Genomic DNA, 12,285 nt, shown 5'->3' with positions numbered 1-12,285 from the left:
ACTGAATTTGAAATAAAATTAGGGTTTATGTAAATGTAAATGACAAAACTTGTCATTTTGAGCTAAATGCTTTCTCTAAGAAGTAAATCTTAAATCGTATTTATTCATATGCTACAGTTACTAATAACTGTGAAAGCAGTTATAGTCTGCAAGTGCACAGACGACTCAAGACGAATGGTTTCCTGTCCATGATGTCACTATTATACCCCTTTCAGATATGACTTTATGCACATCGGTTCGCCACAAATGCATTCAAATGCTGATGCATCGACCAAAAAATTCATATTAATCCATGCTATACTCTTACATCCAGGTGCATGAGAAAATGAAAGAAAAGATCAGAGACAAAAAAAAATGAGTGAGATAGACAGATCTTGTGTGTGTGTGTGTGTGTGTGTGTATACATGTATGCGTATGTGAGTGTGGGTGGGAAGTCTAAACCACACTGCAGGACCTTTTTAAAAACTGATGTTCAGCAACAACCCTCTCAAGACATACTCTCTCATAGCTCACACCTTCACACACTCTTCTGAGCTCTGCAGACATGAGCAGTAACTTTGGCCACCCGTCTCAGCCAGTGTTCATGGTGGATTCTGGCAGAGGTCAACCTAGACAACATCAGTACTACCACCAGCAGATGCCCAGACACACAGAGCCACGACTGGTGCCCTGCTGGACGTTCCCCCCTGCACAAGCTGAGATGAGGAAAAGGGACTCGGGGAGAATGAATGCTGGGATGGCCTGGGTACTGACACTGTTACTCCTGCTGGTTTTTGCAGCCCTGGGAGTAGGAGCCTATCAGATCCTAATGTTACAGACTGAAGTGCAACGGCTGTCACAGGTAAGAGCTACTTAGCAGTGTATTATAATGTGTGTGTATATATTAAAATGTATTTAAAATGACCCAAAATAATGTTATTTGATGACAAAATATCAAATAAGGTATATACATCTATAACTATATATCTATATGTCTGATAAAGTGACATTTTATTTCAAGAAAGATAGCAAAAGTGAAATATTTTACAAAAAACTAACAAAAACAACAGATATTAATACTGTACACTCTTAAAAATCAAGGTTCCAATAGGGGTATTTTTGCAGTGATGCCACAGAAGAACCATTTTTTGGTTCCACAAAGAACCTTTCAGTGAACAGTTCCTAAAAGAACCATTTTGAAGAACATCTTAAAAATCTAAAGAACCTTTTCTGTGTTTGAAAAGTTCCATGGATGTTCAAGGTTCTTCACAAAACCACTGATGCCAATGAAGAAGCTTTATTTTTTAAAAGTGTATTAAGTATTTTTACACTTTCTGATTACCAGATGTTACTGGATCATGTTCATACTTAATGCCATGAACTAGAGAGGAAATTAGTTCTGAAAATGATGCTATTTTAATTTAATTGTGTGGAATTAAAATCCATTTTTAGGTGTTCAAATGCTTTGCAGTATACTGACTCGCATATATATTGACACATCACAATTTGTAAAAGATTTGAAGGCTTGATAATTAGTCATAAACTACCTGGAAAGCAGCCAAGAGCTTTCTTATTTGTTTATGTAATCTGAATCTCTTTGATGTGCATGGGAGTATAATTTTTCAGTTTCCATTCCATCGTGTTACACGAGACTGAGTAGGGTAGAATTACAAGTGAGAAAAAAACTTGTGGTCACTGGTCACAAGGCTACAGGAAATCCTCCACTTCATCTGTAGAGATGTCTAACACCATACTCTCTTTTTCACAAATAATAGTCAATTCACTTTAGACATATCTATGTTTGCAAAATGACCTGTGTGTATCTTTTACACTGTATCTGAACAATTTATGAGCCTTTTTTCTACTCTCAGTGGCAGGAAAAGCCCGCACAAATGCAGAGCAACGCTCCACTGAAACAAGTTGGTGAGTTGTGTGAACAAGTTACCCATTATCAGCTTCTTCCTGTGCTAAAACCTAGTTAATGTGATGACCTGATTACTTGCTTTCTCATTCGACAGGCCTGAATCCTGCTGAGCTGAACAGGAACACACAAAAATCTGCTGCACACTTGATAGGTAAGATTTGCTTCAGAAGGCACTTATTCATTTTCTTGCTACAAAATGGTATCTTATCAGCATATTTTGTTCAGGTCGTCCCGACCAGAGCACATCATCTGGAACTCTGAAGTGGGAAGCAAAACTCGGCGAGGCCTTCACAGAAGGCGTCAAGTACATCAACGGCAGCCTTCAGGTCAACGAGACCGGTTTGTACTTTGTATACTCCCGGGTGGAGATTCTTTCACCGAAGTGCAACCCCAAAGACTATTACACTCACAAAGTGGGTCTGAAGAGAAACAGCCGTGACCGGACAATCATGGAAGATCACCGAGAGGGCTTATGTGTGGTGGGGAGCAATCAACCGTGGATGACCGGCAGTCAGCTAGGCTCGCTTCAGCATCTCAGGGAGTCCGACTGGCTGTTCGTCAGTGTCTCACACCCCCATCTGCTCAGCAAAAATTACCACAGCAACTATTTTGGCCTCTTCAAGATCCACTGATCATGGAGGAAAGTTAGGTGATGCTTAGGAAGGGCATGATTGTGAGTTCAAATGAAGAGCTCAGCAGTCACCTGACTACCCTGAGATCCTCAGAGCTTCATTGCAATGCAGTCTGTCTGCTTGGCATTGTCAAATCACATTTGACTTTGAATGTATCAGTTGCCTGTGGCTATTCAGTTCTTTTGGAAAGTCTTGCAGAAGACTTTCAGATTGAACGAACACTAATATGCTTCTGTATCAGGAGAAAGTAGATTAAATACAAATATTTATTTTCTTTAAAGTCTAATTGTAAATGATCAATGGTCATATTGACTAAGTAATATATAAATAATGGTTAATGTGGTCAATAAAACTTTGAATTGTAAAACCTATTCTTGATTTCAAAAGTGATTCGAGGGAGGATGTCTCACATACTTGAGTGTCTCGAGGTGTTTCCATAGCCACTAATATTTGCATGTGATAGTGGGTTGGTTGTCTCTGGAACGTATGCTAATCTTCTGGTAGAATATTTCCAGAGCTATTTATTTCATGTTCCTTCATTACACAATAACAGTGCTCCTTTACACAATAACAGTGCTAATGTAGAACAGAGAAGAGCTCAAAGATGAATGTGACTCAACTGAGCTTGTAGTCAGCTGTTTTAAATATCCTCTATGGACCACAAGACAACTTTTTGCAAGGTTGCGGGTTCATTCCTCGTCATTTCTGCAAAGACCCTCAGGTTGGCTTTACTGCAGTGTTTGCTGAACCACACATGAAGATTTAGGGGTTTTATGCAAGCAGTACACTTTGTACTTCTATTCTCATGCTTCCTTCCTGTGTTTAGGTATAGCGTCTACAGGGGTCAAACAGCTTTGGTGGGAAATGAAAACAAAATATGTTTTCGATCACTCATTCAATTACTCACAAACTATAACACAAAAAAACACAAAAATCTCAGTGTCGGCAATATATTATTTTGAGCCACTCAAATAGACACTATGTGAGTAGAAAACCTCTTGTCTTGAAGCTTATGCTTTAGCTGTTTTAAGATTTTTGTTGTGTTGAGGCTCTAATGAAACTGTGTGTTATGCAGTATGGTGTGTGTTATCGTCTCGTCAATCTATTACACCTCAATATTCCACTTACTATGAGGGTGAGTGGAAACAATGCCTACTCTTTCAGCACCTCCAACTCTTTTGGACATGGGTAAGCATGCACACACACACACACACACACACACACACACACACACACACACACACACACACACACACACACACACACACACACACATCGCATATACCCCACAGGAAGTGACCACTGGAGAGTCATCACCCACAATTCATCCACTTTCTCAAACTCTGCTTCAACCTAACAACAACTAATAGCACAAAAATTAATATTTCACAATCTGGAATTACAGTCAATGAGATCCATTCCTACTCTCAGACAGATTTTTGATTTCAGTATCTTTAAAATCAAATATGTGACCCTGGACCACAAAACCAGTCATAAGGGTCAATTTTTCCAAATTGAGATTTATACATCATCTGAAAGCTGTATAAATATGCTGATTAAATAAGCATTGATTTATGGTTGATATATGCTATGATATAACAATATTTGGCTGAGATACAACTATTTGAATATCTAGAATCTGAGGGTGCAAAACATTTTAAATATTGAGAAAATCACCTTTAAAGTTGTTCAAATAAAGTTCTTAACATTCCATATTACTAATCAAAAATTAAGTACAGTAGGAATTTTACAAAAGATCTTCATGGAACATGATCTTTATGTAATAACCTAATGATTTTTGGCATAAAACAAAAATCAATCATTTTGACCAATAGTATGTATTTTTGGCTATTGCTACAAATATACCCCAGTGACTTAAGACTGGTTTTGTGGTCCAGGGTCACATATATGTTGTTAAACTATGCATACATGCTTTCATTTCTCATATGGTCAGTTCCAACCTACAGAAAATGTTTTGTACTGTTCTGTAAAGTTTTGAAAGAAGTCTCTTATGCTCACTAATGCATTTGTTTGAACAAAATAGAGTAAATAACACTGTGAAACAGTGCCATTTAAAATAACCTTTATCTATTGTAATATTAGTAGTAGTATTATTTTGCATTAATACAGTCCTTGAGTCTGCAAGAGTAACTGTAGGTGATACATAAATTAGCTCAGGTTTCACAATGAATCACTACTGCTCGGTGTCCCGGCATCACGATTATAAACAGCAAAAAATGACTTCACTAATGACCTTGTGGGCTTGAGTTTCTCAGTTTAACCTGGAACAACCCTTCTACTTTCCACAGTGACCAACAAAGGTGCAAAATAGATGTCAGACTAAATGACTTGTAAATATATGAAGCCACTGATTTTCCACATGTGACTTCAAACATGCACTTTTTCTAGGACATTTACTTTCAAACGATCTTATCAATCCTGACCCCAAAGAACTGCTGATTTGGCCTAGTAATACAGCCACAGCTATCAGGGCTTTTACATGCCTCTGCTCATGCTATTGCCATTTTATCAAAGGTTTAGCAAAAAGGCAGCCATTTTACAGACACAAATGCATGCTAAATTTTCTTGGGCGGAACAATGCTAAGAGACTTTGTTGGTTAAAACAAGGTTATGGAAAGTTTTTATGGAAAGTAATGCGTTACATTACTTAAATGATACCTATAATGATAAAAAAATCCATGCAGTGGTTTTTAATTAATCTGTAAAAATAATATTCCCTTTTCAAATCGAGCCATTCTCAGATGCCTGTCGTTGTGGTTTCACACCAACAGAGGCCGCTCCCACATGAGCGTTTTACCCCGGATCAGCCGTCACAGTCTGTCCTCTTTGTTTTGATGCCGGAGCAGGGATGTAAGTTAGTCGAGAATATCTCAGATTGAGCGAATGTTGTGTTGCTGGATGTAATAATGAACATAGTGGTCGCATTTACTCCTGACATCTGAGCCACCTAAGATGCAGTAGATTACATTTGTTTGTGAAGGGAATGTGCCTCCCGATCTACATATATCCGTTTATGTTTGCGCGAATCATTCGTGATCCAGCTTCACTTACAGCAGAAGTGAGTATAAGCGTTTTTTTTTACGAATCTTTGCGATTGCCTTTCCTAATAATGTGCTAGTTAGCAAGTTTAGCAGGTAATGCGCTAAATGCGACAAAAGTACTCTCCACAGAGAGAAGAGAGGGGCAGGGCAAGCAGAGCTCATTTGCATTTAAAGCAGCCTTGACCAGAATTATATGATTTTTGCAGAGCTGATTTTGGCAAGGTAAAAAGGGTGTTGTTTTACACAACCATTGAGAATTTTTAACCAAAGTATATTATAGACTTTTCATTAAGACCCTAAAGAATCATATCAACTTGTGGAGAATGGGCATTCGATGACCCCTGTAAATAAGCCCTTAGGCTGAAGGAAATGTAATTTTATGTCTGTACAGTAGAGGGCACAGCTCAAACAAACCTTTCAGCTGTGCTGCCAATCTGGATTGCATGAAGAATAGGACACAGGACGATTTCACTGCATAATGTTTACACAGCACACACAACACCTTTGCACTTACTGCTGATTTCTCTTATTATGGCGACAGTAGAGCTGTCAGTCAATAAAAGGGGAAACAAGAAAAAGTAGCTCAGATATTTTCCTGTAAATTAAAAAGTAATGCGTTACTTTACTAGTTACTTGAAAAGAAGTAATCTGATTACATAACTCACCTTACTTGTAATGCATTACCCCAAACACTGTTTCCAATTTCTTGTTAATGTGAACAAAGTAGATCCAGAACCAGGTGAAATGTGAAGTTTATTACAGACAAAAATTAAATAAAACCAAAAGTTTGGTTTTATAAGGCCATATGGATGGTGTAAAGGCGTCATCAGATGCCCATTTCCCACATGCTGATATGATTCTTTAAGGTCTTATTGAGAAGTCTATAACATACTTTAGTTACAATTTCCCAGTAGTAGTGTAATAAATGCCCTTTTTACCTTGTCAGAATCAGCCCTGTTCAGAGTGAGCCATTCTATTGCATGTTCCCTTAAATGCTAATGAGCTCTGCTCACCCCGCCCCTCTCTTCTGTGGGGTGATGAGCCAGTCTGTTTACTTCAGCCGCATTTAGCCTTGAAACTTGTTAACTAGTACGTTATTAAGAAAGGCAAAGGTGCATAAAAATCCTCGTACTCACTTCTGCTGTAGGTGAAGCTGCATCACGAATGATTTGCGTGAACATAGACGGATATATGTAGATCAGGAGCCGCATTTCCTTCTAAAACAAACGTAATGTTAATCCTCTGCTTCTTCAGCGGCTCAGATGTTGGGAGTAAATGATGACTGCTATAATCAATGACTGACTGTCAGGGTGTGTCTAAGGTAAGACGGTCATGTCAATCAACTATTGTGGGAACGGCCTTTGTCAGTCTGACGTCACACCGACAAGAAGCTGAGAATGGCTTGATTTGAAAAAGGGGACATTGCTTATAAAGATTACAAAAATACCACTGGATGGATTTTTATCTTAATAGAGTGGTTGTGTGCACACACTGCCAACACAACATTTATGTTCAAACAACATGTAGAAGTGAGTTTTGCATGCGGTGACCCCTTTAAGTTCATAATGGTAACATGATTAAAAAGTCTATTGGAGATAATAATGTCTCCAATAATGTTTCAACCTTCATGCCAACATGCACCACCATCCTTTCTGACATACGTCAGGGAAAATATGTCTCAACTATGGGTTGGAATTCTTAACAATCACACTACTAAGAATGCACAATTACAATTTTGACAACAATCTTGGAAAAATAGCACAGTACCATTGCCCAGATATGATGCTTATCACACATCGGTTTTGGTAAATTCATGAGTCAAACTAGTTTCGGTGGTCTTTGCAAATCTATGCATCAGTATGCCCAGTCCAAAAAAGGCAAAGCTTATGAGCAGAAGTGAAAATCCTGAATGTATAAAGAACATGGATTCTTTGAAGTATCAGGCCATTTTGGCAAAGATTGTGATGCCTTTGATGCAAAGACTGAAGCTTGATAATCAATGGACTTTCCTGAAGGACAAACATCCCAAAGTATACATCTAAATTTATTGAAGTCTGGTTCAGGGATCGGTCGTGATGTTCTGACCTGGTCAGTCTTCAGATGTAAATCTCGTTGAAAATATTTGGTGGAATTTGAAGAAGACAGTGGTAATGTGAAAACCAAAGATTATCAGTGATCTGGAAGCTTTTTCCAAGCATGGAATGAGCCAAGATTAAAGTATAGGCAGCATTTATTGGTGGTAATAAAGAATTGGTTTAGAATAAAACATTTTGAACAAAATTTGTATTTTGGCGGTTAAATGGTTGACTGTTTTGGAGAGTTTTTTGTTTGTATACAGTATATACATTTATAAGGCCTTTTTTCCGTTATATTAGGACATATGTCATTTTTTGAGAAATTAAAATATTTGAGAAGTATTTTTGAATAAATTCTGGATCTGGATGAAAAAAAAAATGAACATCAAACTATTAACTATACTCATATGTGACTCTGGACCACAAGTCGTAATTAGCACGGATATATTTGCAGCAATAGCCAACAATACATTGTATGGGTCAAAATTATCGATTTTTCTTTTATGCCAAAATTTATAAGGATATTAAGTAAAGATCATGTTCCATAAAGATATTTAGTCAGTTTCCTACTGTAAATATTTGAACATTTTTTATTAGTAATATGCATTGCTAAGAACTTAATTTGGGCAACTTCAAAAAGATTTCTCAATAATTTCCATCCTCAGATTCAAGATTTTCAAATAGATGTGTATAAATACTGTCCCATCCTAACAAACCATACATCAGTGGAAAGCTTATTTATTCAGATTTCAGATGATGTATGAAAATCAGTTTTTAAAAAATGACCCTTATGACTGATTTTGTGATCCATGTGGTTTATTCAGCAATGATTATGATCTGACGTATGCTTGTTCATGGACTTCCTAAAAAAGAAGAGAGAACTTCATTGAAGGCCTTGATTACACCATATTTCACAGCTAGTGGTGAAAGTGGTGAGCGATGTTAAGGCTTTCATGTATGTTCAACCTCACAACCTCATGGGAACACCTGTTATTCACCACATCATACCACACAGAGGAAGCATCATACTTTCATTTAACTAGTAAAATCCCTGTGAACGGATTAACAGGAAATTGTTCAACAAATAAGGAATTAATGATGATTAAAGATTCGAAAGATTTTCTAAAATGTGTATACTTTGATATATGCAAATTAGGTACCTATGTTTTAATTTAACATCAAATTAGATGCTATTAAGGGTTGTTAGTTTATTGATGGGATTTTTTTTAAAGGGGTGGTTGACTTTTTTTTCTACGCTTGACGTGTTAATGCTTCATTAAAAAACAAACAATTTTTTTTTTTTCACATAATTTACCTTTATTCTACATTGCTCTGCCCCTTCTCCGATAAACGCTCTGATGATTTCCTGGTTTTATAAAGCCCCTCCCTCAGAAATACGCAATGGGCTCAGATTGCTTAGCTGGCCCAGTGTGTTGTGATTCGCTAAACTGCCTATAGCGCGTGTTCCGAAACGTCACACCCCTCACCTCAGTGACATGCACTCCTGTTGTATTGTAAATAATGACATTATCAATATTGCTTATCAGTTTGATCCCAAATGAGACCCAGAGAATATTAATGAAGAGGATGTATGTAAATGTCTGGGTTTGTGATTGTAAGTTCATAATGGTATGATAAAAAGTTTATTGGAGATCATAACATTCCAACTTCCATGCCAGCATGCCCCACCATCCTTTTTGACATACGTCACGGTAAATATATCTCAACTATGGGTTGCAATTCTTAAGACTCACACTGATAAGAATGCACAGTTTGGTTTTTGACAACCAACCTTGACCAAGAAGAAGATGAAAGGCCAACTTGAATATGCTAAAATGAATTTTGATAGACCTGTGGAGCTCTTGAAGAATGTTTTATGAACTAATGAGAACAAACTGTAACTTTATGGACCCACGGTTAAGCAGTATGCCTGGTCCAAATAAAGTAAAGGGCTTATGAGCAGAACTGGAAATCTTGACTGTATGAAGAACATGGATTCTTTGAAGTTTCAGGCCATTTTGGCAAAGATTGTGATGCCTTCAATGCAGAGACAATCATCCCAAAGTGTACATCCAGTTCTACTGAAGCTTGTTTTAGGGATTGGTCATCATGTTCTTGAGTGGCATCAAAAAGTGGTTTAGTTTTCAGATTTAAATCTTATTGAAAATATTTGGTGGAATTTGAAGAAAGCAGTGGCTTTTATTATCAGTGATCTGGAAGTTGTTTCAAGCACTGAATGAGCCAAGATTACAGTACAAGCAAAAAAAAAAATGCTTGTCTTGGAAAAGTCACTATTAAAATTAATTGGTTTTTAAAGTATTTTATTTATAGATGTGGATGGAAAAATGAGCACCAGACTGTTAACTACACCCACATGGGGTATTTTTTACCCACTAACGCCTGTATGTATGGAAGCCCATTTCTGCCACTGAATACATTTTTTTTTAAAAATGCACGCCGGTTGTATTGTAAATAATGATATTATCAATATTGCTTATCAATTTGATCCCAAATGAGACCCAGAGAATATTAATGAAGAGGATGTATGTAAATGTCTGGGTTTGTAATTGTAAGTTCATAATGATATGATAAAAAGTTTATTGGAGATAATAACATTCCAACTTCCATGCCAGCATGCCCCACTGTAATGCCAAGCCAGCAGAGGGAGCCATCACCCGAATACTGACTGCACGCTCCCTCTGCTGCTTCTACTGCTACTTCCTGTTTGGCAGTATTTAAGGACTCACCATGTGCTCACACATTGCGAAGTATTGCCAGTTTACCTGCCTTACCAAGCGTTTTCTGATTACTCTGATTTGTTTGCATGTGTATGATTCTGCCTCGTTTTCTGACTACTGATTTCTTGGATTACCCTTTCTGGATTGTTGAACTGTGTGGACTGATATCAAGGTTTGACCTTATTGCCTGGCTTTCTCACTACGATTTACGGATTACCCTTGGACTGTCGAAAGAGTGGACTGCTTTCTGGTTAACGACCCATTGCCTGGTTTTACGTGTATGTTTGCTGCTTTGTACAATAAACCTCTGCATATGGATTCTAACGCCGCCTCAGCGCCTTCGTTACAGAATACTTCGCCTCCCTTGAATCCAGCGGGGGTCTCCAACTTGCAAGCAGCATTTGCTTATCAGAGCGAACTCCTAAAGAATTATCAAGAACAGCTTACGAAGCTGCAGTCTGTCAGCGAACATCTGACACACTACGTGCGAGCCCTCCCTCCACCAATGCCTTCTACGGTAAGCTTTGCTCTCCCTACCAACCTGGACAGCGGGTCTGGCTCTCTACACGGGACATCAAGCTGCGGCTGCCCAGCAGGAAGCTCAGCCCAAGGTATGTAGGCCCATTTAAAATTCTTAAACGAATTAATGAAGTTACATACCAGCTTGAGCTTCCTCCTAACTACCGTATCTCTCCCTCCTTCCATGTATCGCTCCTCAAACCGGTCCACCGGAGGCTGACCCCGGCCAGATGGCCCCAGAACCGCCGCCACCCCTGGAAGTGGACGGCTTGCCTGCATATCAGGTGAAGGAGTTGCTGGACTCTCGGCGTAGAGGGGGTCAGCTCCAATATTTGGTGGACTGGGAGGGCTATGGACCTGAGGAGAGGTCATGGGTAGCCGCCAACGACATTCTGGATCCGTCTCTCATAGAGGAATTCCACCGAGCCAGACCCGACCGTCCAGCACCACGACCACGGGGACGTCCTCGTCGAGCTCCAGGAGTCGCTCCTAGAGGGAGGGGTTCTGTAATGCCAAGCCAGCAGAGGGAGCCATCACCCGAATACTGACTGCGCGCTCCCTCTGCTGCTTCTACTGCTACTTCCTGTTTGGCAGTATTTAAGGACTCACCATGTGCTCACACATTGTGAAGTATTGCCAGTTTACCTGCCTTACCAAGCGTTTTCTGATTACTCTGATTTGTTTGCACGTGTATGATTCTGCCTCGTTTTCTGACTACCGATTTCTTGGATTACCCTTTCTGGATTGTTGAACTGTGTGGACTGATATCAAGGTTTGACCTTATTGCCTGGCTTTCTCACTACGATTTACGGATTACCCTTGGACTGTCGAAAGAGTGGACTGCTTTCTGGTTAACGACCCATTGCCTGGTTTTACGTGTATGTTTGCTGCTTTGTACAATAAACCTCTGCATATGGATTCTAACGCCGCCTCAGCGCCTTCGTTACACCCACCATCCTTTTTGACACACGTCAGGGTAAATATGCCTCAACTATGGGTTGCAATTCTTAAGAATCATACTGATAAGAATGCACAATTATAATTTGACAACAATGTCGGAAAAACAGCATAGTCATAATGCAGTTTCCCAATTATGATGCTTATCACACATCACTTTTTGGCAATTAATCAGTCAAACTAGTTTCGGTGGTCTTTGCAAACCTACGCATCTATGTTGTCCCCTCAAGGAGCCTTAAGATTACCAGAACAATGGCATTGGAAATCATTGCACAGACTTGCAGTGGGGACCTATTATATATTCAAGAAGCGGTGCAGTTCTTTGCAGTTATAAAATGAATAAAATGTTTAATCAGAGCAACTAAGAAAAACCCTAAATAAACTGCCATCGACTTGCAA

General features: G+C 38.8%; 2 protein-coding genes across 2 annotated transcripts; both read left to right on the top strand.

The window, feature by feature from the left end:
• Window positions 1–503: 503 nt before the first annotated feature.
• Window positions 504–2,873, top strand: faslg (Fas ligand (TNF superfamily, member 6)). The gene is made up of 4 exons (XM_051139090.1): window positions 504–841; window positions 1,851–1,902; window positions 1,998–2,054; window positions 2,129–2,873. The coding sequence occupies exons 1-4, from the start codon at window positions 545–547 to the stop codon at window positions 2,533–2,535; spliced, it is 813 nt and encodes a 270-aa protein (XP_050995047.1). The 5' UTR covers window positions 504–544; the 3' UTR covers window positions 2,536–2,873.
• Window positions 2,874–10,964: 8,091 nt separating this feature from the next.
• Window positions 10,965–11,853, top strand: LOC127183289 (chromobox protein homolog 2-like). Its single transcript, XM_051139231.1, has 2 exons — window positions 10,965–11,021; window positions 11,145–11,853. The coding sequence occupies exon 2, from the start codon at window positions 11,160–11,162 to the stop codon at window positions 11,475–11,477; it is 318 nt and encodes a 105-aa protein (XP_050995188.1). The 5' UTR covers window positions 10,965–11,021; window positions 11,145–11,159; the 3' UTR covers window positions 11,478–11,853.
• The last annotated feature ends 432 nt before the right edge of the window (window positions 11,854–12,285 follow it).

The sequence above is a fragment of the Labeo rohita genome, chromosome 20 (assembly GCF_022985175.1).
Source record: "Labeo rohita strain BAU-BD-2019 chromosome 20, IGBB_LRoh.1.0, whole genome shotgun sequence".
In the NCBI taxonomy this organism is placed as follows: Eukaryota; Metazoa; Chordata; class Actinopteri; order Cypriniformes; family Cyprinidae; genus Labeo; species Labeo rohita.
The sequence above is the reverse complement of the archived record's forward strand: the minus strand, read 5'-3'. Positions and strand labels throughout refer to the sequence as shown.

Excerpts from the sequence above, each read along its gene's own strand:
- faslg (XM_051139090.1), top strand. The coding sequence starts at position 545 with ATGAGCAGTAACTTTGGCCACCCGTCTCAGCCAGTGTTCATGGTGGAT. Across the intron at positions 1,903-1,997 it reads CGCTCCACTGAAACAAGTTG|GCCTGAATCCTGCTGAGCTG; the intron begins GTGAGTTGTGTG and ends CTCATTCGACAG. Across the intron at positions 2,055-2,128 it reads ATCTGCTGCACACTTGATAG|GTCGTCCCGACCAGAGCACA; the intron begins GTAAGATTTGCT and ends TATTTTGTTCAG.
- LOC127183289 (XM_051139231.1), top strand. The coding sequence starts at position 11,160 with ATGGCCCCAGAACCGCCGCCACCCCTGGAAGTGGACGGCTTGCCTGCA.